The sequence below is a fragment of the Harpia harpyja genome, chromosome 3 (assembly GCF_026419915.1).
Source record: "Harpia harpyja isolate bHarHar1 chromosome 3, bHarHar1 primary haplotype, whole genome shotgun sequence".
NCBI classification, from domain to species: Eukaryota; Metazoa; Chordata; class Aves; order Accipitriformes; family Accipitridae; genus Harpia; species Harpia harpyja.
In genome coordinates, this window is record NC_068942.1 from 10,143,723 (window position 1) to 10,167,699 (window position 23,977).

At 46.7% G+C, this 23,977-nt stretch overlaps 1 protein-coding gene across 2 annotated transcripts in view; it reads right to left on the reverse strand.

Annotated features, from left to right (window-relative positions):
• The window catches only part of FOXO3 (forkhead box O3), a 95,470-nt gene that overhangs the window by 16,666 nt on the left and 54,827 nt on the right, over positions 1 to 23,977 (reverse strand). For both annotated transcript variants that reach the window (XM_052781363.1, XM_052781365.1), the window contains exon 2: positions 75 to 1,509. In XM_052781363.1, the coding sequence (XP_052637323.1) occupies positions 109 to 1,509 (1,401 nt within the window). In that variant the 3' untranslated portion in view covers positions 75 to 108. The remainder of the gene's footprint in view (positions 1 to 74; positions 1,510 to 23,977) is intronic.

Genomic DNA, 23,977 nt, shown 5'->3' on the forward strand with positions numbered 1-23,977 from the left:
ACTATTATGGGTTTGGTGCAAACTCCAATAAAACTAAGGAACCAATTATTTTACCACATCTATGGGGCACTGACCTGTTTGCCCATTTTCCCTGTTCTCAAAGATCCTTCAGCCTGGTACCCAACTCTGTGATGAAGCCTGTTTAGCACCAGTGAAGTTCCCCACATTCAGACTGACAACGTTCTGAGCTGAGATGAGGGAATCAAAGTTAAAATCCAGCCCATCTGCATCCATGAGTTCACTGCGGATAATGGACTCCATGTCACACTCCAGGCTCCCATTGAAAATATCCAAGTCCAAGTCGCTTGGGAATTTCTCATGTCCCATGACTGGGAGGTTCACGCTAGAGGAGTACAAAGAGGAGCCTGAGAGCGGGTCAGAAAGTGTTTGCATAGACTGATTGACAGGTGACTGCTGATGTTTGGTGGATCCCAAGCTGTTTGAGTCACTCAAGCCTATGTTACTGATGGAATTGGACAAGGCACGGCTGCCACTAAGAGAGGAGTTGTGGGACTGGTGCTGGTGATGGGGCAGGCTCTGATTGACCAGACTGCCCTGGCTGGACTGCGCGGCAAACGACATCATGGGGTCGTTGCGGAGCATTATATTCCTGCGGGAATTCTGGGCGGACACAGCTGTGCTGGCTTGTGACATGAGTGGGTCAGACTGTGTCATCATGACATCGCTGTGACTAAGTGCATCAGAGGCAAGGAGATCCTGCAGCGTCTGGTTGTTGTAATGAGAAATGGAAGAGAAGGTGGCCTGCTTGTTCTCCTGAATGGTCTGCATGGGTGACTGGCGGAGGGAATTCAGGGATGATGGCCCAAACACGGCGTTGTTGAAACTACTTGACGGGGAACCCAGCCCTGAACCTTTGGAACCATAAGGAAAACTGGAGCTTCTCTGCATTATCCCTCCTGTGGGTGACTGCTGGGAGGGAGGGAGTGTTATATTGTCCAAGAGATCATCCATGAGGTTATCTGTCAGTCCATCGTTCAAATTCATTGTCCCAGCCATATCAGTCAACCTAGGCAACTCCACAGTACATGGTTTGTTTACCGATGGGGACAAGCTCGATGGACTACTGTACAGCATGGGAGAAAGCGGAGCATCATCATCTTGAACATCATCTAGTTCGGTGCTTGCCAAGATCGGTGACAAGCGGCCACTGATCGTACTGGCATTTGAATTTGTACGGGAGCGAAAATCTGTCCATGCATCCAGCTCGTCGCTGCTGCGAGAGGTGGGACTCCCTGGCCACTTGGAGAGCTGAGAAGGGCTGTCCTCGCTTGTCTCCTGGGCAGTCTGCAGGGCTGCCTTTTTCTTAGCCGCCCGCCCTCTGCTCTTCGTGTACTTGTTGCTGTTGTCCATCGACACAGCACGTCTCCGGGGTGCCTTGCCGCCTTTTCCACCATCTGGATTGATCATCCACCAAGAGCTTTTCCCGGTGCCTTCATTCTGCACCCTGACGAATCGACTGTGGAGTGACAAGTTGTGCCGGATTGAATTCTGCAGGAAAGGAACAAAACAAAACATGAAAACCAGCACCCCACTTCTTTTACTATCCAAATCTTAGTCATTAAACCAACATCACATGAAAAGAGCAACATGAATAAAAGCATTGGGCCCTCCTGGACATCACCACAGCTTTCTCAGGTGGTGGACATGGGAGGGCTGGAGTGTGACTGCAGCATGCCAGCATGCTGCTGTAAAACAAGCCCTGTGCTTGCACTAGCGGTGCATTCCTGCTGCCCATCCCTACACCCCCAAAAGCTGCATTCTAAGGAAAGGAGTGTGACACAGCCCTACTCCTGCTAGCAAGGAGCTAGACATTTCTCCCTTACTTTTGACTCAGGACAAACCTCTATACTACCAGCAATCTTGCCATCGGTTCCTTGAAATAAAAACTGCAAAGGCACTGCAAAAATCTGACTGGAGGGGTAGTCACACTCATTGCAGCCTCTGCAAATGTCTTTTTAATTCTTCATGTGCATGTGTATTGTGTATTTGTTATAATAACTCTTGAGAAAACTCAAGTGCTGTTGCTCCTCTCCCACAGGCACTCTGTGCATGACTAAGCTGTACTTTCTCTCTTGATTAGAGGCACCAGAATTACACCCGTACCGCAATAGCTGGCCAGCTGTCCCCTTGCTATAGTATCCTCACAGTCTTCAAAACATGATGTGACACAGTGCATGACGATATCCCTGTGCCTGTAAGCTGCTAGATAGAGAGTTGTGTAAAGCTGCTGTACACAGTCAGATACCCCGGGCCATACAGGATGATACAAAATACAGTACTTTCAGGGGAGCCCATGCACTGCCTGCTTTTGCATATTACCTGCTTGCACTAGTCAGCAATGTCTACTGTCCAAAAACCATGTTGACTCAAACCGATGATAATCATCTCAGAGTGAGAAAGAGGCCAAGAAAACCAGCCCACGGTACCCCTAGTGAAATGACTCCAGATTTAAACCGAAATAACCAAGACGAAAATCCCAGTCTGCTCATCCTGCTGAGGATGAGCAACTGGTATTTGTTAGTGAGAATGCTTCCAGGTTTTGGTTTTTTTCCTCCATGTGCAAGTCAAAAGATTTTTGGAGCTATCCCCTATTCCTTTGACAAAACAGTTGTGCTATTCCTCCAGGTTAAAGATGATTAAGTTTAAAAAGTTGCATGAGTTCTTTTTTCTTAAATTTTGGTAATTACCAGGTATAGCTATAAAGAGGATAAAATCCCATTTGTTCTACCAGCATGCTTTAAAAACACAAAGTCAAAAGGACTATAGCATAATCAAACCATCCAAGGTAAGTGTCCTTCATTTACAAAGCAGTGAAGAAATTCCAGGGCAAAGAATGAATCAATCAACAAATCATTCACAAGAATCTCGACATTTGCATCCTTAGGATAAATGGATGTTTGACATAAGTGAACTGGAGACACATTTGATGTATAAAGAAATACAGCCCAGCTTTTTTTAAACTATTTTTTTCAGTATATAATGCCTTTTTTTTCCCCTGTTAAGTGTTGTGGTTTTTGTCAGATTGTGAAATGGAAAACATGCCTGAAGTTCTCGCACGCAGACAGCAGACGCGGTTGTGATTATCACTTAATGAAAAGAGAAATCATATGGACCACGGTTCAAAATAGCAACTGTTATGTTTTAAACAATTTGCACAAAACAGCAGACCAGACTTCGCAGACTTACTCAAGAGAAGTTTGGGTCAGTGCCTCAGCTATAAACTTGCCCATTTCTAAGGAACTATCATGCCATCAAAATATGGTGGATTGAGTTGCAGCATAATAGTTCTTCAGTCTAAGGAAGGAAAGAGCTTTTTATTAAACTGATGACATTTTAACTATATTTTGAGTCTGGCAATAGCCTGTTTCTAACTTCTAAAAACTAGGCGCCACTGCTTACTTCCTCAGGTTTCGCCCAACTGGCTGGAGAACTGCTGGGTTTTTGAAAAATAACCTTTGTAGATATTCCAGCTTGTACTGCATCAATGCAGGTAGCTCTCACATTCACCCCCTGGGACTTTCATGGACAACCACTTGTGAGAACATCTGCACGAGAATCTCGCCTTGCAAAGAGCCAGCGGCAGGGTGAGGACAACCAGAGCTAGCCCACCACACCAAGCCAGGCTACAAAAGCCATACAAACCATGCTGTTCCCCACCTAAAAATGCTGGGTATAAGAATACACAGCACCGTGACTCTTGCTAATGAAAAAAATCTTATAAAACACAGAAAAGAAACACCCAAGGTAGCATACGCAGCGTGCCACACAGCTTCAGATATAAAAACACTCAGTCAAAGTGCCAGCATCTAACAGTTTTCCACCTATAGTATTCTCATAAAACGGCTTATTTCTGTTGGTGGTAGCCATAGTATGAAACCATTTGGCCTAAAACATGAAAAATCCTAAATGGTGAAATTGTGAGACTGAAGCACCACCTTTCAGGATGAGGGCTCCTGCATGTGTGTGCACATGTGTAATTTTCTTCTTCTCATATCTTTTTGCTCAGTGTTGGTATTACACAAGTAATAAAAGAATGTAATAATACTTCTGCGTTGAAAATTGGTGGTTATAAAAAATCCAAGCAGTTTGTTTTCCTTCACATCAAGCAATATGCCACTTATACTCCAGCTTCTGTTTTTCTTTACTTTTCTTCTGTAGGAAGATTGTTTTCTTAAGCATAATTATGGGCCAATTTATTTTTGTGTACCCCATCTCCACCCTCTGTTCAAACACTGCCTTAAAACCCACTTCTTTCACGTAACCTCCCCCGCTAACCTCTTCAGCAACAGTATCTGAGTTTCTTGGTTTCTCCTTGTGTTGGATGCTCTGCCAAATCAAATTAGGGCTGGATCCTATTATCCTTTCACATGCAATTTTACTACAGAAGTCACCAGGATTGACAACTCACATCAGTAAACGCTGCTGTGCTGTGCTACCAGGCTGCAATCTGGATGGAAATAACTGTATTTTCTACCTGGTTTCTGAGCTGTCAAGGAATGTTCCCATCTGCTTAAAATATAGGAAAATATCACGGGACAATCTCTGCTCACAACCACGTGCATCAGTAATAAATGACCAGGCGACAAACCACAAAGGAGGTGGGGAAGCAAAGAAAATACAGTTTATCATTTGAACCCACTGCTGATCAAATTAATGGGGATTTGTCTTTGACTTATGTGGGAGACGGATTAGGCCATGATGATGGAAACATAACACATTTTTTCATGCCAAAATGCAATGAGAAACTTTAAAAGATCTATAAAGGAACTTCCATCAATCTGTCCTGGAGACCATATGTAGATGGGACAGATGCTAGCCAGGCTGCAGACACCTTGGAAAGAGCTCAGATACTACCAATGGGTAGAACATATGGACTGTACAAGAACAGAGTAGAAAAGAAATACGATGAGCTCCTCCCTTTATTAGTGTTACTATTTATACCGGACTTGAAGAATGCTGTGCGCTCTGCTAAGAGCCAGAAGACTTGAGGTTCCTGCAGATAAGACCAAGAGCATCCCGTACGGCATTGAGCCCAGCCCGGCTGGGTCCCGGTCCCCCAGGGAAGTGGTCCTGTGGGGAAGAATGACCGGCCCTGGAGATGAGGAAGACCTGGACAGAGGAACACACGAGGCAGGTCGGATGTGGTATGAGCAGAGGGTGGTACAGTGCCACAGGCAAGCGGCGCTGCTACCCTACCTTGGCTTAGGCTGATGGCATCAGGAGAAGGGGTGCAGCTGGGTGCCCACTAGTAGCCAGGGCAGCAACACAAGGGGTAACAGCACTTTCCCAAACTCGGGGCCACGCTCTCAGCTTCTACAAATGTCGATCCGCTGCACCGCGTTTTGTTCAGTTAATACTCCTCGAGGGAACCAGCCACATTTTGCTCACAAAAAAACCAAAAATTATATCGGCTGCCATGTCCTAATTACACGTGTCTCTCTTGATATTTTGATAAGACTGCACATGAGTAAGCTCCCAGAGAGGACACTCAGACATTTCCAAAGTACCATATACCTCATTTGATAGGAGCAACTGAATGAGTCTCCTGGGGAGGCTGGGACCGCGCGTTATTTCAACACTCAGCCCCAGTCAGGCAACAGCAGCAAATGCTTGAGCCTTTAAAACGGAGAAAATTCCCCCTCCCTGTGCGTGTTTCGGCCTCTTCCAAGCCATGTTTACCTTGTGGAGCCCGTCCATTAACTCAGACACCAGCTGCAAGTGCTTCTACTGCAGTACAGAGTCTTTTTTGTCTGGAAGCAACATGTGGTATCAATTTATCATCCTCAACAACGCAACAAGGAATCCACTCACTTTAAAAATAAAAAGAGAGTTGTGTAACTTAACTCTTAAAAGCCCCTGCTTTTTTAAAAAAAAAAAAAAAAGCCTAAAGATTAGCAAGATGAGGTGCAGCTGGTGGCTGCCAAGTCCAAGTTACACACTGGTCTGTTTTTATTTCAGTGTTTTGTAATGACTGGCTAATTCGTTATTTCAGATACAGGCTCCTGAACTGTAAAGTTACGGCTACAAATCAAAAGCAGTTGTTTATTTTAACAAGTGGGATACTAGGACATGATGGGAGAAAAACAAATGTTATCTGCAGACCCATAAATGCTGCTAATGCTCACTTGGGAGAATTACACTTTATTTTATACTGTATTAACATACTTAATGTTCTAACTTCACTGTATGAAGTTGTCTGGCCGCTACGCAGTAGAGAAAGGCATCAGATCTAATACCACTGAAAAGAAGCCATGAAAATAACTCCAGCTTATCAGCCTCCAGCTGACCCCACTTCTCCATGGCTCTGCTTGCTCACTTGAACATCAGTTTCCAGCCTATGTCACCTTGCTCAAAATGTTGTAACATGAATCTCCTTTGGGATAAACACCCCTATAGAGGGCCTCCACCAAAAATTATTTGTTTAAGAAAAGCAAAATGAAACAAACTACTTTCTTTGCATTCAGTTGTTGCTGCAACAGGAGGTTGTGAATAATGCAACACATTTTGCCCACCCATCCAGACCAGTGCCCGTGCCTTCTCATGAAGTAATTCCAAATTTGCTTCAACTACTTGTTTTACATTTTGTTTGCTTTCAAGTCGCCAATGAGATTCAATTGCAAGAAAACAAAAAAACAGATACAGTGATTCCAAAATTATGAATAATTAGAGTTGCCAATTGTGTGGACGTATGTAGGAATTTCTGGTGAAAGGGATTTGCGAGTCTAGGCAAGGACATCTTTAGGAAGTACCAATCTGTTGGTTCCATACAGTCATTTTCTGCCTAGCTCTGTAAGGCTGCAGTGCTGCTCTTCCCAAGGAACTCTGAAATCCCCAGCCCAAAGAAGTCTCAGAATTTCTTCCTCTTTCCCATGAGTTTTTGCAAAACAGAAAAATATATCTAATTTAATAAAGTAGTGAAGGTGGTCTGGAGATGCAGAAAAAGTAACAAATAAAACATAAGGAAAGTCCTCCTCCCACAACATCTATCCAGCCATGTTGTACCAATGTACATCTTTTCCCATATAAAACTGAATATTATGTATTGCAGATTGTTCTATTTTCCCTAAATTATGGAAGTTGCGGGGGGAAAAAAAGCATTAAGCAAATTACACACACAAAAAGAAATCTTTCCTGACACCCTAATGTTTTCAATGCTCAATGTTTGGTATCATCTGCAAGTTCCTAAGGCAGCTCCTGCAAATCCCAGCAGATGTTCAGCAGAAGCAGGAGGCGAGAGCGCACCAGCGTCCTGCAGGGTACATCCCTTTGCACCCGGCTAGCAAAGGCCACCGTCCTCACAGCCCTGGAGAGGATCAGTGGGATGACACAGGCTCAGCCCTACCCAAGCATGCCCTCCTGCAGGAAAAGGGGAAAAAAAACAAACCCCACAGATTTAGGGGGAAACCGTCAGCTCAGCATCTGAAGGGTGGCTTTGTGGATTCCCCTCCTCATCCTCTCTTCAAAGGAGTATTTCTGACCCTTGGTGGTAGGGGAATGGCTAGAAGAGGCCCCCGCTGTAATTAGCTCTCTGCCTGCGTCTCTGCCCGTTGTCCCCCACCCCTAGGAAGAGCAGAAAGCCTTGAGGGATATTAAAGCTCCTTGGGAGAACGTTAAGTCTGGCAAAGATTTATCCTCCGAAGTGTGCTGGCTCAGATCGGACAGCAGTACGCCAATCTGCCTCCATCCCGCGTGCTGGGCGCCGCGCCGTGCCAAATTACGACAGGAGAAGGTGATTAGCACAGGGAAAACAAACCCTCCCTAACGACGCACGCCTCACTCCCCACCGCCCCAGCTGCTCCTTGCCACAAGGGCAGGCGGCGAGCGACGTGCCCGCCGAGGAGGTTTATGCCCTCCCTTTTGAAAAGAAAAGCATCTCAATGCATGGACCTATGGGAACCGAATCACGACTTAATCAAAAGTTTTTTGTAAAAAAATAAATAAATAAAAATTTAATTCTGTCTAAAACAACTGCTGCCTCACTCTTTGCAAACAGTGATATTGCAAATAGCTACGCTGACGTAAATAAAACTTAGCTGAAAATATACACTGCCTGGAAATTGTCTCAGAGCATCACACTTCCAGTTAGCAGAAAAATCTCCAGTTATTTTACAGTCAGACGTCCTCTGACCACAGGAGGACTTTAATAAATAACATTTGTTTTGCTGTGAGTAGAGCATGCTGGTTGTCATTTATTTTTTTCCACTGGGTGTTGGGAGACGGGAAGCAGAGAGCGAGGAAAATGCTGATACTTTAACCAATGCAGCTGCGGCACAAGAACAAGGTTGGGCTCGCCAGCTACTCCTCTGGCCGTCAGGAGCCACGTACCCCAGCACCCTTTGCTACAGGAAGCCCCCTAAAAAATAAACCGTTAGCCTCTGCATGCTATGCTGACACTTTTCCATGTTAAAATGGGATTTGGGAACCAGGAGGCAGGCACCATCATGGGGAGGTTGCTAAAGGCACCTTGTCAAGAGCCACCTTTTTCACTCCCTTCCACACGCTTCATATCACGGCTGCCCAAAATTCAAGAACACAATTAATTTCAGTCAAAGGATTTAACTTAATTAAGAGTAGGAATTTACTTTAAAGCATTGCTCTTGCAAGGTGCTAAACTCATGAAAACCCCAAGGCATGTCAGTGCAGACTTGACTGGTACATGAACAGAGTCAGCGAGAGAATGGAAGGTGTTTCCCCTTACTCAGCTTAAACCCAAGGAGTTGCATACAAAAAAGTTGCAATGGACAGCATGGCTTTGCAGACCCAGATCAAAACAGTTCTAATTTCTGTTCAGGAGTGGTGTCACCATAAAAAAATATTGTTTCTTAATGGCAATCCCCAGCATTTAAAGCATTTTCACTGCAGGAACTTTGGAAATGACACCACGCTGAATTTGTGGAGCCCCTTCAGCACAGCATCGCTGCATTTCTCTTCCTCTGTGCCACGGAGCCCCAAGAGAAGTGCAGACACACACAAGTAATCAACCCAAATATTATACATACAGTAACTCTCATAAAAATAGCTACCACTTTCAGCACAGCCCCAATCCACCAGCTGCTGAAGCTACTGGAAGAGTCCTCGCAAACCTCAGTGGTCACCCAGTTAGACCTCAATGAAAACAATGCAATTTTACTGCGAGGCAGACTTTCACCCTGAAGGCTTTGGGTTTGTTTTGCTAGAAAGAACTAGAAGAAAAAAAATAAAAATTTCCCTCTGTTTTTCATCTCTTAGATATAAAGATCCCAGCACAAGCCTCACTCAGTGTTGTGGAAACCAGAGTGCTCAATTCTATTTTCGCTCATTCTCAGCATATGGCCGTTACTATACATCAACTATTTAGAAACACGTATGGGCGTTCTTTCATGCCTTTATAAATAAATGCGAGTGATGCTACTGCTTATAATAATTCACTAAAAATAGTAGCTTCCCATGGAAGATCACAAAAGCCTCTCATTGCTGAATCACCTATTATAAATCTTTATTTTTTGAAAATTTTTTGTGGTCATGTGTTGATTTTTTTTTTTAAACACTTCCTAAGCCTATGAAATGCAACTAAACCAGCAGTAACTTCCACCGCACAGTGGCAGGGAAAGAGTAAAATCCGTGTGCTTGAAGAAAGCCTTACTGAAGTGCAAGGCTGCCTTGCACGCGGCTCTGTAAAGCGCTAGCTCTGAAATGATAGATGGTTAAATACCCCGGCTAGATTAATTGGAAGTGTTGAGCTGTGCACATTAAATTGCAAATCTGGTGACAGTTACGGCTGACATGTGACTGATGAGAGGAATAGATCTGATACGCTGTCGCCTGACCGAGTTTGATCAGGCCTGAGCAAGCCCTTCAAAAGCCAGCACAGGCACCTGAGACCTTCTCGCGAGAAAGCCTTCAAGCAACCTCCAAAACAGCCCCCGCCACTTCTGCTATGTAGACTAATCTGAAACAGGACCCCTCTCCTGTGCTATTTTAAGCACATAATTAGTTTAGTATTGAAACAGAAGATACTATCTGACTTTTTTTTTTTCCAAGTGCATTTTAAAATATGATGTGCTTCAGTCAGCAGCTGACGTAGCAAAGGGAACAGTCCTGCTCCACAGACCCAAGCACCAGAGGAAGCCAGGGATGCACCTAAGCATGACTCTTAGCGGGTCTGACCCACAGGCTTTTAGGGGCAAAAAACCCTTGTGAGCCTCATGGGAAGGGCTGCCGCTGTGGGAACAGACAACCAGGACTCCAGGTATTCACCAAGTTACTGCAGGGCCAGTGTGGACGGGGTGTGAATTAGGAGACGAGGGAGGAGTGAACAGAACAACTTGAAAAACAGGTATCTCCTCCTTCAGGACTCGGGACTGCGTAGCTATGGCACTACCAATAAATACCTGCACACTCTTCAAAACATAATGGCAGCTGTAAAATATTAATGCCTTTTGAAAGTAGAAAGTGATCAGTTTTCCTTTTGATGTATTCTGATGTGCATTCTGCTTTCATCCTGAGAATAACACAGGGGTCCTCGCTAGCCTCGCCGATTCTTACGGTTTCCCACATTTTCCCGTGCATTGGGGAACATATTTTAAACACTGCATTTAGGAACACATTTGAAAAATCATACAGACTTGCTTCTGTATACACAAACCAAGGTGATGCCGTGCCAGATGACATGGGTGGACAAAAACATCCATCTCCTCACCATTTTTACACGAACAGTAGTGAGGTGGGTTTACTTCATGAGTCTTCCCTCAGCCCATTCTTTAATCTGACTTCCACGGGCGCATTGCATCGGGACACCCAGCCCCAAAACCAGCCCTGCCCACAAACTCACCGCCAAGGCACGTGGCTTTAGTCTCCACGCTGTGATGCCCTGGCTGTAATCTCCGAGTTGACAGCATTAGATTTTTTTTTTTCCCCTATGGAGAAAAGCTTTTTTACAGCTTTAAAATTTAACTCTCCTTACCCAGCCTGGGCAGCTCCAGGTCAGACCTTGACGTCCAAGCTAGCGACACTGTCCCCCCTTGGCTGTCACAGGGAGAAACGGGCGTCTCCGGCAAATGAGCCCACCAGCCCATCTTCCTGTGTTCCTCTGCAAGTGCCTAACCCTCTCCGCTGATGGAGGTGGATCTCACCTTTCGCACAAGGAGCCTTTGGGATTGGGCTGCTTTGGAACGTTGCTCCCGGCACCTCCCAGGGCATGGCAGCTTCAGAGTGCTCGCCCTCACTCAGACCAAACTCTCCCTCTGCCCCTCTGGATTCATCCCAGCCTCACCTAACCCCACTTACGAAATGTTTTAGTTTTTGTCGAACCTCACCTCACTCGGATGACTTGCGTGTTACTGGTTTTACTGGATTTTTCATTTATTTTCTGTTTGCTGCAGGGGTAAAATATACCTGAGGAGCTGTCAAAAGGGAAGATGACACCTATTACACTGCCAATGAATCAGCCCTTTGCTACAGCAAGCAGGACATTCCTGTTTCACGTGCGACTGGCAGCATCATCATCCCAGAAACCTCACAACCCAGGTAAATGCACAGGTACAAAAGTCATCTCTTTTTTTTTTTTTTTTTAAGCTATTTACCTAATCTGAGAAACTAAGATCACTGCCATTGATACAATCACAATCGCAAGTGCTAAATGTTGAGCCTAAAGCTAGGCTGTGTCAAAATGCTTTGGCACTTCCCAATGCTTTGTTAGTACCCCACCCCAACACCGGAGCCCAAATAGCAGAACGATGAGTGGAAGAGCCCTTTCATGTTCCCGGTTTGAACCTGCACACATGAGTAATCCCTCCTGAAGCCAACACTCGGGCCATGGTGGGGCCCTTGTATCGCTCAGTACATAGACTGAGACATTTTTCAGAGGCAGATGCAGAGCCACAGGGTGATGGGTTTCAGGACCTTGACTGTGCCAACAGCCAAGGTCGTCACCAGGTACCAGGACAAGAATTACCCACTCTGTAGGTTGCAGTCTGGTCGAGCTCCCATTGTGGGAAGGACTGCACAAGTAGAAGACACTTGCATCTGGAAGTTTACAGCCCCAACAGGCAGACAAAGTAGCATTAATTCAATAAAGATGCTACAGAACATAAAATCAAGAGGCTTGCTTTGGTTTCATTTGCTAGCACAAACCAGTCTTGCCTTACCTGCCCGTCAGGACAAGCACCGAGGCAACCTCTCAGTTTCCTGAGATGGTGTCACTTCACAGACACCATCCCCTGCTCCGGAAAACTGTAAGTACTGATTGCTGAATGAAAATCTATGCATCTTGGGGTTGCAGTAGCTGTATGTACTCTGAGATGGTCCCACAATCCCTCCAGATAGGTGCTCTCCTACAGGGCTGGACAGGCAGATGAATTCCTGCTTCTCAGAGAAACTGGTCCCAGACCTCAGGTGGGTTGGGTGGACACATGTCACATCCTGCTTTTAGGGGGAAAACGCTGAGTTATGTTAGTGGAACTACACTGCTTTCAGTAAGTCCTTATTCAACACCTACATGTTCAAGACCCAGGGCAAATTTTAAAGGACGATGCTAAGAATGATGGTGCCTTTGTACATCATCCTTTTTTTATGACACTGTTCACAGTATTCATAGCTCAAGAATGCAAGGCCTCCTAAGTATGCCAGGTATCGTTTTCATAACAAAGGTACACAAGAAACAAGCACCTTCAAGTTGCAGCTGAACAGATGAGGGCAGAAAGAGCAAGCATTGGCAAATGCTTATGGGGATATTTTCCCTCCTTCTGGGAAAGGGAACGGATCTACTACCAAGCACCCTAAGTGACATGTATGCGCATACATTATGACAGGTCTGCTAATACTTTTGTAATATGAGCTAATATGCAAAATATAAAATGGGCTAACACAAACTAGCTTTATGCTTTTTTTTCCTTCTTCTTTTTTTTCTTTTTTCCTGTGATTAAAGTTTAGAGGAGATGGGATATCTAGAAAAACAGAAATGAATGAGCCTACATTTTGGTTAAGATTATCAAAGTGGGAAATGACAAAATTAAGGAGACGGAAGAGTCCACAGTTGTCTCTAGCCAAACTTTTTTCAGAGCTGGTGGAAACTCATTCTGTCTGTAGGATCTGACCACATGCTCTGTTGCAAAGTGAGATTCTTACCTGCAAAGACTTTTGCATGTATCTAAATGCATACCCCGTGAGCTGGTTTGTGGACTTGAACAGGAATGCCCTCAATGTGTAGGGTTAGATATGTACCAGTCTTTGCCAGACTTTGCCTTGTTAACAAGGATAAACAAGAGGAGACATACAGAAATTTCCAATTTTGTTCACAGGCAAGTTTCAAAGCTTGCAAAAGTTAATGAAAACCTTCTAGTAGTTTTGCATCAGGCTCTTTTTGAGGTGAAAACGCACCATATTAATTATTTTCAGCAGAAATGGGTTCTTGGTGCCATCCAATCACAGCTATAACCCCAGCGGCCCTTCCGAAGCAGAGTGACATCTGAGTCACTAATGTTAAAACAGGGATGAGAAAAGGAAAATGAAAAAGAAACTAGGCTACTTCCCCTGAGGAGCTAAGTACAGTATTTAATGGGATCTTTTTATAAGGTTAACAAATCAAATGCTTCAGCTATGAATTGTTGCCATCATCGTAACTACAACAGGGTGACCCTGGACAACCTATCTCCGCCTAGGTTTTTTCCTCCTGTGACACATAAATAAGGAGGAAGAGGCTGGGAGGCAGCCCAGCCTTTCACCATACTCTGGGCCTTCGGGGAGATGGGTAGCGATAGCCACATAAGGATTCGGCAGGACAAACAGCAATGGTGTCAACAGAGGGGGAAGACAGCAGGAGAGAGCAAACGGGTACTTGTCTCTTCCTGCATCTGCAGCAGCTGCCATCTTCATCAGCTGTTGCCTCCGTGGCACTCTGCCTGCATGGGCAGGAGCAGGCAGCACTTGGGTTCCTCTTGTTTAACTCACACTGAAGAGTTGTGTCGTCGTCCCCCCCCCCCATTGCCCTTAAATGAATGTGTCAAAAGCAATTAAAGTCAGGACAGCAAGAAACCTTAAAGCTATATGCATAGAGGACCATCTTTTTTCCAATGCTGCGGAAGTGTTGGGCACTTTGGACTCCATGTCGCTCCTAAATTGCATTTTAATAAGTTGCATTTCAGTGAACTAGCTTAATATAGGCATATGCCAGAAAATATCTGTCCAGCACAACAGTAAGGATTGAAGCTGATTTTCCAAGAAGCCAACTGCAGCTACCTGACAGACTTCCTGTATTAGGAGACCCTAAATGTATTTATAAGGCATTATGGCGCAACAAGGTGAAATTTTGGTCATTTTCACCTCCCTCCTGCTGCTCCAGCGCCACACTTGTGAGCAACAGCCCTGGCTCAAGGCTGTACCGGGCGAGCGGCTCTGCAGCTCCAGGCCCCAATGAATGGTTCCCACTGCAAGAGCCAACGACGTAATCACAAATGCAACGGGAGTGCGGGGTGGTTTGAAATGCTGCCTCCTGATTTGATGGCAGTGCCAAACATGGGAGTGCACAAGATACCGGCACACAGGGAACTGGGCCACCTGGGCAGATAATTCCTGGAAAGATCATGCGCGCTTGGACTAACCTTCCTCCTTGGGGCCAATGCCAGGGACTGCACATTGGACACCAGTGGCACTGCATTTATATGTTCTTTTTAGGAAGGCACTTTCTCTGAGCTCCAGAGTCTGGCCTAACTCAGCCCTGCTTGCCAAACAAGCAAAATTTCTATTTAATTAATCCCGCGCATGTCTTCAGCAGCCTCTCCGTTCAGTTGGCTTAAAGCACCCCATCCATGCCTTATCTGGCTGTGTTATTATTATTACATTAAGCATAATCCAAGCATGATGCTGAATACCAAGTAATTGCCGTTCGTGCAAGAAGTCTGGCTGACCTCTGCGGAACTCTTCATGAGAGAAAAAATTTGCAGGATTAGGACGGAAGCCTGGAGACAGGGTCATCTCTTCCCTCGGCCCACCCCCTCTCCCTTGGCTCTAGCATCCAGTACATGCTGTCCTCTTTGCTACTTCAACACAGTCCTTAAGGCTTTAGACCTGAATGAAGAAAAGCAGAATGAGCAAGCTCTGTAATTCAGGGGTATTTAAAGGACAAAAAAAAGGGCAACTGTTAGGCAGAATCTGCCAGGAGGAGAAGGAATTGGTCCGTGCGCCAAGAGGCGAGAGTCCATATTCTTTGAATTTCAAAGGCTTTCAAGGAAAGACGACCTCAAGATACTTTCACAAGCTTCTGTGAACAAGTCACAGTCTGGTACTCTGCCGGTTTTTTCCTCCTCTCCTTTTTTCCACTTAGATAACTTTGGTTTTTTCACTTGGTGAAAGGCAAAGTAACTAATAACTTTAAATAACTTTACTCCATCATTTATGGGCACTTACACGTCAATTAGCTATGGATTGCTGCTATATATTGGGATGGTGTACATGCTTGGAAGAGAGTCCCTGGGAATTATAACGCCGTAAAACACCTCGGTGCTTCAACCCTACCCCATCACTCTGGTACGCCAGCCAGCGAACACAGAGTGCTTTCTTCTGCCGTGCCCCTTCTCCGTCCCCCTCTCCCTCCCCAGAATTAGGATGCTGCTGGACCTGGGTACAATGCTGTTTGCCACCATGCATCTTTAACATAAAAAAATGAAGTCCTGTACAAAACCAGGATCATAACTCAGGCTGCCTGCGATCCAGCACCCTTACGCTGCCCAAACCCACTGCGGTAGCTTCTCACAGAAGCCACCCCTGTAGCCCCCCCCACTACTGAAAACCTTGCCACGCAAACCCAATACAGACACAAAGACAGAGCTTGCAAGTTTAAATAACTAGCAAAATGAAGGCAAAACCTGTAAGCAATCCCTTTTAAATGCAGACAGGGCAGGGAGCAAGCCCTGAGTCCCAGGTGGGTGGAAGTCATGGAGGGACACAGGCGGGGGCACCTGGAGCTCCCCTCCCTCCGGGCAGGGGGCCAGCCGGCAGAGCCAGAGGGCACAAGGTTGGGTGGCTCCAGGCAAACACCCCGCGGCCAAGGCCGGGGGAGTAAGGCCAGGCCTGTCTGCTCTGTCCCAGGCATGGGCCGAGGGAGGTCAGCGTGTCACCGGGGGTGTTGGAGAGGTCTCTGGAAACCTGGGGCTCTGCCTTGCAGGGGAGCAGTGCTGGCGGGAAGGAGGTAACAGTGTCAGAGCCTCACTCCTGCGAGTATTAATAGTCATCACATGCTCATCAGGAGGGGCATCTACCCTTTCATGAGCACACCCTGCCAATAAGAAGCCTCACCAACAGCAGATCTGGTAGACCCCAACAGCATGTTTTGCTAGGAGAGCATGGGAAAAAAAAAAATAATCTGCAACTCTAGCCTTGTTGACGACAGGTCCCTGCAACGGGCTGAACATCGTCTTCCAGGTACCGAATCCCCCAGGTCATGCTGACTCTTACTGGAGAGAAAAGCAACCTGCTACAACACCTCCCTACCGCTGACAACAGGATTGGGTTCACTATCGAAGACCTTCTGGAGCCCCACGTGTCAAATGATGACATGTCACATGACAACGAGCCCTGCTGTTTTGGTGCAGTTTTTTGATCTTTTGGAAGTACCCAGAGAAAAGCTGGGGGGAGAGTCCCACCATCAGCCACATCTGCAGGGCTGCTACTGAGAAAAGGAAATAAACGGGCTGGGAAGCGTCACGGTGTCACGCCGTTGTCCTGATGCACGGATTTTTGGACATTGCCACACACGCTGCGGCAAGCTCTCCACCCCAGAGCCCAAGCACTGCAATACAGGCACTCCGTGAGCTAAATCACATCAGTCCTGCAGACTGGCAGTCGTTTTAAGAAATGGTCTTCTTCAGGAACAGGAAAAATTCAAAGCATCCTCCAGGACACAATCCATATTCCTCCATGGCTATCCCAACAAGTAAGGGTAAAATGAAAAGCCTGGGACAGATGTCAGCAGCTCTCAGGGGCCTGACAAGCACTGGAAAGGAGTGCTTTCCAGCACCAAGAAAAGGCTGGGAGTATCACCTTCCCCTGGGTACATAGCAACAGTTGCTAGTTTTGGCAGGCAGCGAGAGGCAGCGCGAGACGTGAGGGTGACATCATTTGATTATCACCTCGCTTCCCTCGGATTCAATTGGATTCCAATAAGAAATTATTTTTAGAATCGCTACAGACAAAAGCCTTGCAAACTAATTTATTACAGATTGGGGTAGAGGAGGCTGGGGACTGTATTACTAGCAGACAAAGCCTTAACAAGGCCCAAGTATTTGGAAACTGAAACCACAGCAGAAGTAACATGTACATATTAGCAGTGAAGGTAATTAACCTTCTGAAAAATACACTTAAAGGCACGCTGGATTCTCCATTGCTTTAAGTTTTTGCACTTACAGCTAGATATTCTTTCAAAAGGTGGGATGAAGCTGAAACTGAACTTGGAATTTGCTGTTGAAAGAACTGATGGGAGCTCTGAAGCTTTTATTCGGAAGGTCTGCCCTTAAAATCTTAAAGTTTGCCTGCTTCCTGTACTTGGGAAGTTCAGTTCCGCTTTGCTAATACAGGCATTTGCAGTTATGAAGACAGTTAAGAATTACTAGAGGATATCATGACATATGACGTAAATACTCCAGGGAAAGCAGCACAGGGAAAAAAAAAATAAAAGCCCTCCAAAATGTTAAGCCAGAGGTCCATTGCTTTTGGCTTGGACACAAGAAATGAGTAACATCATGTCTTGTTACTCTGTGCCACTGAGAGCTTGAAAGTAATTGATCTTGCCTCCGATTTCAAGTTAGCCATGGTGTTTGTTTAGGAGAAGAGGTTCACATGACAGGCTGGAGCTTCTGAAGGAGACCTTTTGCTGAAGCAGTAGCAGCTCTCTGGAAATACCTAACTGCAGGGATTCCCAGGCAGCCGTGGGTTTGTCAGCAGCGGTCCGCTGCTTGGTGGTGTACAGCGCTTCCTCATTATGTTTATGCAACTACAGGTATTAGTATTTACAGCAAACGGCTTCTTTTTACATCTCTCACTCTGAATATTTGATATCCTTTATGAATTTTAATGGACCGTTGTACTGTCTTGCGTTTTTTAGCTTGTCATTTAATATGCTTGTACAGTGACAGTCTAAATGAACTACTGAGTGATGTGAGGAACCGTGTGGTATGTCACAACAAGTTGTTTTATAAAATAACAGGGCAGAGCTTTCTCTGCTTTTACAGCAAGGACAGTTTCTCTGCTCTGCTTGCCCCAAATGACAGCAAGAAAAAATGTTTTGAGCAAGAAAGAAGGAAAAAAAAAAGCAAGACAGAAACAAAACTGCACTGTCAGGTTTTCATTTTGTTACAGCCCTCGTAATCAAACCCAGGAACGCTACCCAGCGAGGGGCCCTGGACTATCACATCATCCCCAGTGCAAAACTTCTGACTGACGTAAGCAATTGACTTGTCTGCTAATTTGATTTCTACAACTCACTGCGTCGGGACGTGACCGATAAGAGCTGACTAGCAATTCCCACAGATAGGGATTTTGCAGAGCCTTGCACACCATACAGTGCAGCCAACTCCACCCATTTCTTTCTGCACATGCCACTGTCACCCGCAAATCTGAGGCAGACACACAGGACTCTCTATCAGCAGGACCATATGCGTCTGCAGAGATAGCAAAAGCCAGAGACTGCCATCATCCAGCCAAATAAACAACTTCACATACAAGAAATGACATGTGGCAGGAGAGATCCAGGAAAGGACACAGTTTAAGCCTCCTAAATTCAGAGGCTATTGCTTCAGGTAACACCTCTAGCAGATGCAGGAGGCAACCCAATAGCCACAGATTCCTCTGCGACACAGGTTCCTATTACGGAGAAGTCAAAGTCAAGAGGGACAAACTATACCCAAAGCAAAGGAGATGGACTTCTTCGAAACTGATGCATCTAAATTGAAGATTTTTACATGTGTGTGAAAGGCCTTAGATAAATACTTTGCTAGAAGGGAAAGAAGGGGAAAACGAACGGCAAAAGGCAGGCCAGCAAGTAACATGAGTAATTTGAAAATATTTGGTGGGGTAGGTGGGCAATAAATTACAAACCATCCGGCCCATGGAGATTTATGAGAGGCTGTCTGCCAGCGAGGCCAAGCAACTCCTTTTTCTGGAGTGGGATAGGCGAGGAAGCGCAAGGGGAAAGACTGAGACTCTTGTTTACTGGAAAAGTAGATTTTTTAAATCCTCAGAGAAGGCAGGGCAGACTGAAAAGGAGACTGCTCAAAAAGGTCAGGCTTCCTGGAGGTACACACCTTGAGCTGAAGGCTGTGCCGGTACCCGTGGCCATAACTGCCTCCCACCAAGGATGCGGCACTGCTGCTGGAGGGCTGGGAGGTGCTTGACCTTACCTGCCCAAGTCCCATCACACCCTCCTCCTCGTCCTCCTCAAGGGCCAGCAAGGATTTACTGCCTCCCCTGGGGCGTGCAGGGGTCAGCGCACAACAGAGCGGTGAGCAGTGACGGACACGCTCCCCGGCACGGCTGCATCCCTTCTGCGTCTCCAAAAGCGCCCACTGGTGCTCGGGGACGGCTGGGGACACCCGGGGCCTGTCGGCCACTGGCACCAGCAGCCCCACGAAACAGCTTTCTCAAATCAAAATATGGTTTACTACTACCAGAAGGTAGGCAGCATGATGTTTTCTAAAATCAATACAAAAGAGGACATATGTTTCTCCTAGCTCAGTCCCGAGCCACCACGTGTTTCGAGAGCTGCTGAGAAGCTGAGATTCCTGTAAACTTGCAGGCAGGTGTCTGCTCCCATTGAGCGGCTCCCAAACAACTGCCTCCTTTCTGCCTGGAGAAGTTTTTTTAACTGTTTATAGTTTCTTTGATCTGTTCCTTCTTAACACTGGCAAAACAAACTGGAGCTGAGGAGGTAGGATCTTCCCAGTTAATAGCTTCGGCATTGTATCTTAATCCCCCCTGAGGCATCTTGCCAGAGTCATTTTACCAGCAGCCCCTGTCTTGCCTGCCTGGTTGTTTTTAAAACTACTTTGATAATAAACCAACCCCACACAGCCCTACAGTAAACATCCCAATACTGGGGCATACACCCTCTACATCCCTGGCAGGAGATGCGCACCACACCGGGGACAGAGAGCGAGGAAGAGCGGGACGAGCCCCGCTGCCCACCTTTAGGCACCTTGGATGTCCAAGCTGGGAGCTGAAGCTCCTGAGGCATCCTGAGACCTGACGCTTGTTTCAGAGCACCCGAGATCACAACTGCCCCACCGCTCACGTGAGGCACAGAGGCACCTGAAGTTAGACCGCAACGGTTTTCTCCTCTTCTCTCTCCCTAAAGTTGTTTTTTCCTTCAGCTTCTCCCTTTTCATCGCTAAGATTGCAAGCTCTGTGCAAGCTGTTCTCACCTTTGCATGCCCAGAGAAATAAACCAAATGATAATAATAGAATATGAAAAAGGGGAAATTTGTCTCAAGACTATGGTGTTTCTATTAAAGTGACCGGAGCACAACTCATGCCCCAAACGAGGGGGAGGGCAGGCAGACAGAGAGGTATGGGAAGAGGAATTAGTACTAGCAACACACGCAGTAATTAATCCGAACCAGGAGAAAGGGGCTACAGACTTTCTTCTTGCCCTTCTCAAGTAAATGACTTGTAACAAACAATAAAGATTTCTCTACCAATAAAACAAAGCACTTAATACCTGTAATTTTGGCCTCAGAGAGTAAACTAATCCTTCATTTTTTTATTTCTTTTACTTCTGAAAAGATCACTAGCTCCTCACTCTGGTGCTTCCACAGAAATTTAACGGGCATCAAATAACAAGATAACAAACTGATAAACCTCAATCCAAAGGCAAAACCTCTCTACCCTTGTTTAGACGAGATACTTTCCTATTCAGCTCCTTCTGAGAAAACCCAGTATAAATAAATATAGTGCTTTTCCTACCCTCTTCATTTAGAAAAAAACCACCACCATGTGATGCAGCCTCAAGGCCACGGCTTTCTAGAAAGAAAGGCCAAGTGTAACAGTTGTTCCTGAAGAGTTTGCCTGACTGCAGAAAACAGGGTCACACCAAGCAATGAGCAGCCGCACGAGTGCCTTGAATCACACATCACAGATGCTTCTTGGTCCTCCATGAAGCTAACACAAGGAAGCGCAACCGCTGCGGCCAGTGAAGGAGAGTGAGGAGGCGGTGAGAAAATACGGGGATGCTGCCACAATTTTTATGCTGACCATACTTCTGCCTGACAGCTCCTTGAAAAGGCAAGACCGCTTGGCCACCAACAACAGCCAGGCGACGGGTCAGGCAAACAAAAGCCCTGTATCTCCGCTCTGCGGAGGTGGAGGCATGACTGGGTGGCAGAGCAGGCGGGAAGCAACATATCAACTGGAAAACTACCACGAACAAAAACCCAGGCATTACCACAAAAACATGAGAACCCAGGGGAAAAAAAAAAAGAAGTTTCTGTGAAAATACTGTAATAGGTTACCTTTATGTGGATGACTCTTCATGCTCGCCTAGACTGAGTCACTCTGTGAACTGCCTCGCAGTCCATCTGTCTGCCAACTCCTGGCTAAACTTGAACATCCTGTGACTGAAATGAATGCATCAAAGGCTAAAGCCCCGCAAGGTAACAAGGTTTTCTTTGTCCAGCACTTCCAGATGCACCAGCATTCCCCTTACGCTAGCTCTTACGTATCCTCTGGGTCTGTATTTGGTATGTTTCTGACTTTCAGAGCCTGTAAAAAAGTGGTAGACTTGGACTTTTGCCTGCTTTCACGGACCTCCTCAATCCATCCCTCACCATGTACCGGCAACATCCTCTCGCAGCCCGCTCAGCCCCAGCATCGCACCGCCACCATTTGCAGAACGCGTAGGACCAAAAACTTGCACGCTGTGACTTGCCCTCTCGCTGTTTTGAGTGCTTTCAGTGCAGACCTTACCCAAGCACGGCTGACAAAACCTGCCCTCTTCACTTGCAAAGCATCACTATGACATGCACCGTGTCTGCTGCTCCCCCAGTGATCTCCACTCCCCCAGTTCCACCCCCAGGTCAGAGATGCTGCACCATCGCCTGCTTCCCACGCTGCAGCGAGCCCTCCTCCGTGCACTGGTTAGCACTCACCTTCGGGTGCAATTTAGCCAGGGCCAAGTCTCCCTGGAAAGAGGCTTGCAGTATTTCGTACAAGAGATACTATGGGGGGGGGGGGGGGGAAGTACAGTTTCAGATGTGGATCTGTTTTCAATTTTCTGTTGCTTTGGATATAAAATTTTGCTGCCACCTATGTAAACAATTTTCAAATACTGGAGGACACAATTGCTGCAGACAAATGCGGGCACAGAAACCACGCTGACACCATCTCTTAAAGAAAGCAAGCCTGCATTGCTTGATTCTGCACTTCCACCGTCTGCCTTTCAACCTACTTGCAGTTGTAGTGTAAAGGGGAAAAAAAAAAAAAAAAAAAAGTAGTATTACTTACATTCCCAGCTTTCCTCTCCAAATCAAGAACACACTCCTATCTCTTAGGTGACAATATAAACTAAAATCATTTTTCCTGCCCTCGCTAAAACCATTTTAAAAACCAGTAGTCAGGAACAAAACAAACGTCCCAGCTAATGTAATGTGTATTACTCAGTGATGATAAACACTATACACCCACCTAGACTTTTCACTTGATGTGGTTGGAAACTGCTATGTAAGGTGGAAAAAGTAAGGTAGGCTGCTTTTATTTTTGGCATTTGTTTAAGACTGTAGGCTTACTGCAGCAGTACATTTACGCTGGCTCCTCGTACTGCTTGCAGCGAACTGTGTAAAGGTACTTTGTGGCTATTTTTTGAGGGGAAGAAAGAGGTATCACCCCCCTGTGTCTCCTACTCCAGCAGGCTTGCCAGGCTGCAAGAAGGGAGCACGCTGGGAGGGGACCTCCTCTTCCTCGCCTGCTAGAGCAGAGCTCGGCAAGGTAAAGCTCTGTCTAGCCAACAAAGCTCTTTACCACGAATATCCCTATTAAACACAGCCTTATCAGAGACCAGTTTCTGCAGTCTGAAGCAGTCAGGAATTAACTCTGTCAATATTGAAAATTTCAAGCCAGGATTAGAGCCCAGACCCAAGGGGACGCAAGCAGGCGTGCAAGCCACAACGCAGGCGCCCGGCCGTGCTCACGCTGTGCCGAGGGGCTGCCTGAGCAGCCGGGGCTCAGGCTCTGGCTCTGTACCACCGCCATGGTACCACGCCGGTCCCCCGAAGGGCTCGCACCCCCAGGCTGCTGCGGCAGGAGGAGGGGGATGCCGAAACTCGCCTGTCTCGTGGGATGGAGGGGAAAGGCCGTGCCAATGCTTGCCTAAGGGGTCGGGCTGGGGAAAGACCCCGGGTCCGGCGGCATCATCTGTGTGCAGAGGGCAGGGAAAGCCGGCCTGGAGGGGGCAGAGAGCACCCCACAAGCATCGCCTGGGACTGTCGGGATGGGAGGCTCACCAGCGCTTCCTAAAAGGGTGCCCCCAGCCAGCAAGGCGCACGGCCGGGATACAAACTCATTCGGTACGCTCCTTCGGCAGCCTCTGGCTCTAATCCCCACCCACGGGATCAGGCTATGTCTCCTGCCTCATCCACAAGATGAAGCCGTCTATCCCCGACACAGCCTTCGGGGCAGGGCTGGCGGGACCGAGGCCGCCTGCCTTCCCTCCAGGGTGAGCCTCCACTGGCACGGCACGGCTGCCGGCCCAGCCTGGAGAAGGTGCGAGCTTCACCCCGCCACCCCGTGAGTCAGGGTCTTAATGGAGACCTTGCTCCTCCTGCTACATATTGAAAGCTGGCAATGCTATTGATGGAGGCTCCATGAAACACGTTCGTAACACTGCGCTAATAAGGCAGCGGCGAGGCTGTTGCGCCCTGTCATTACCAATCCTGGCGAAGAGCCTTCATGCTGCCCTTTCCTACAGAAAGAAATCTCTGCAAAAAAATCAATGTTGCCG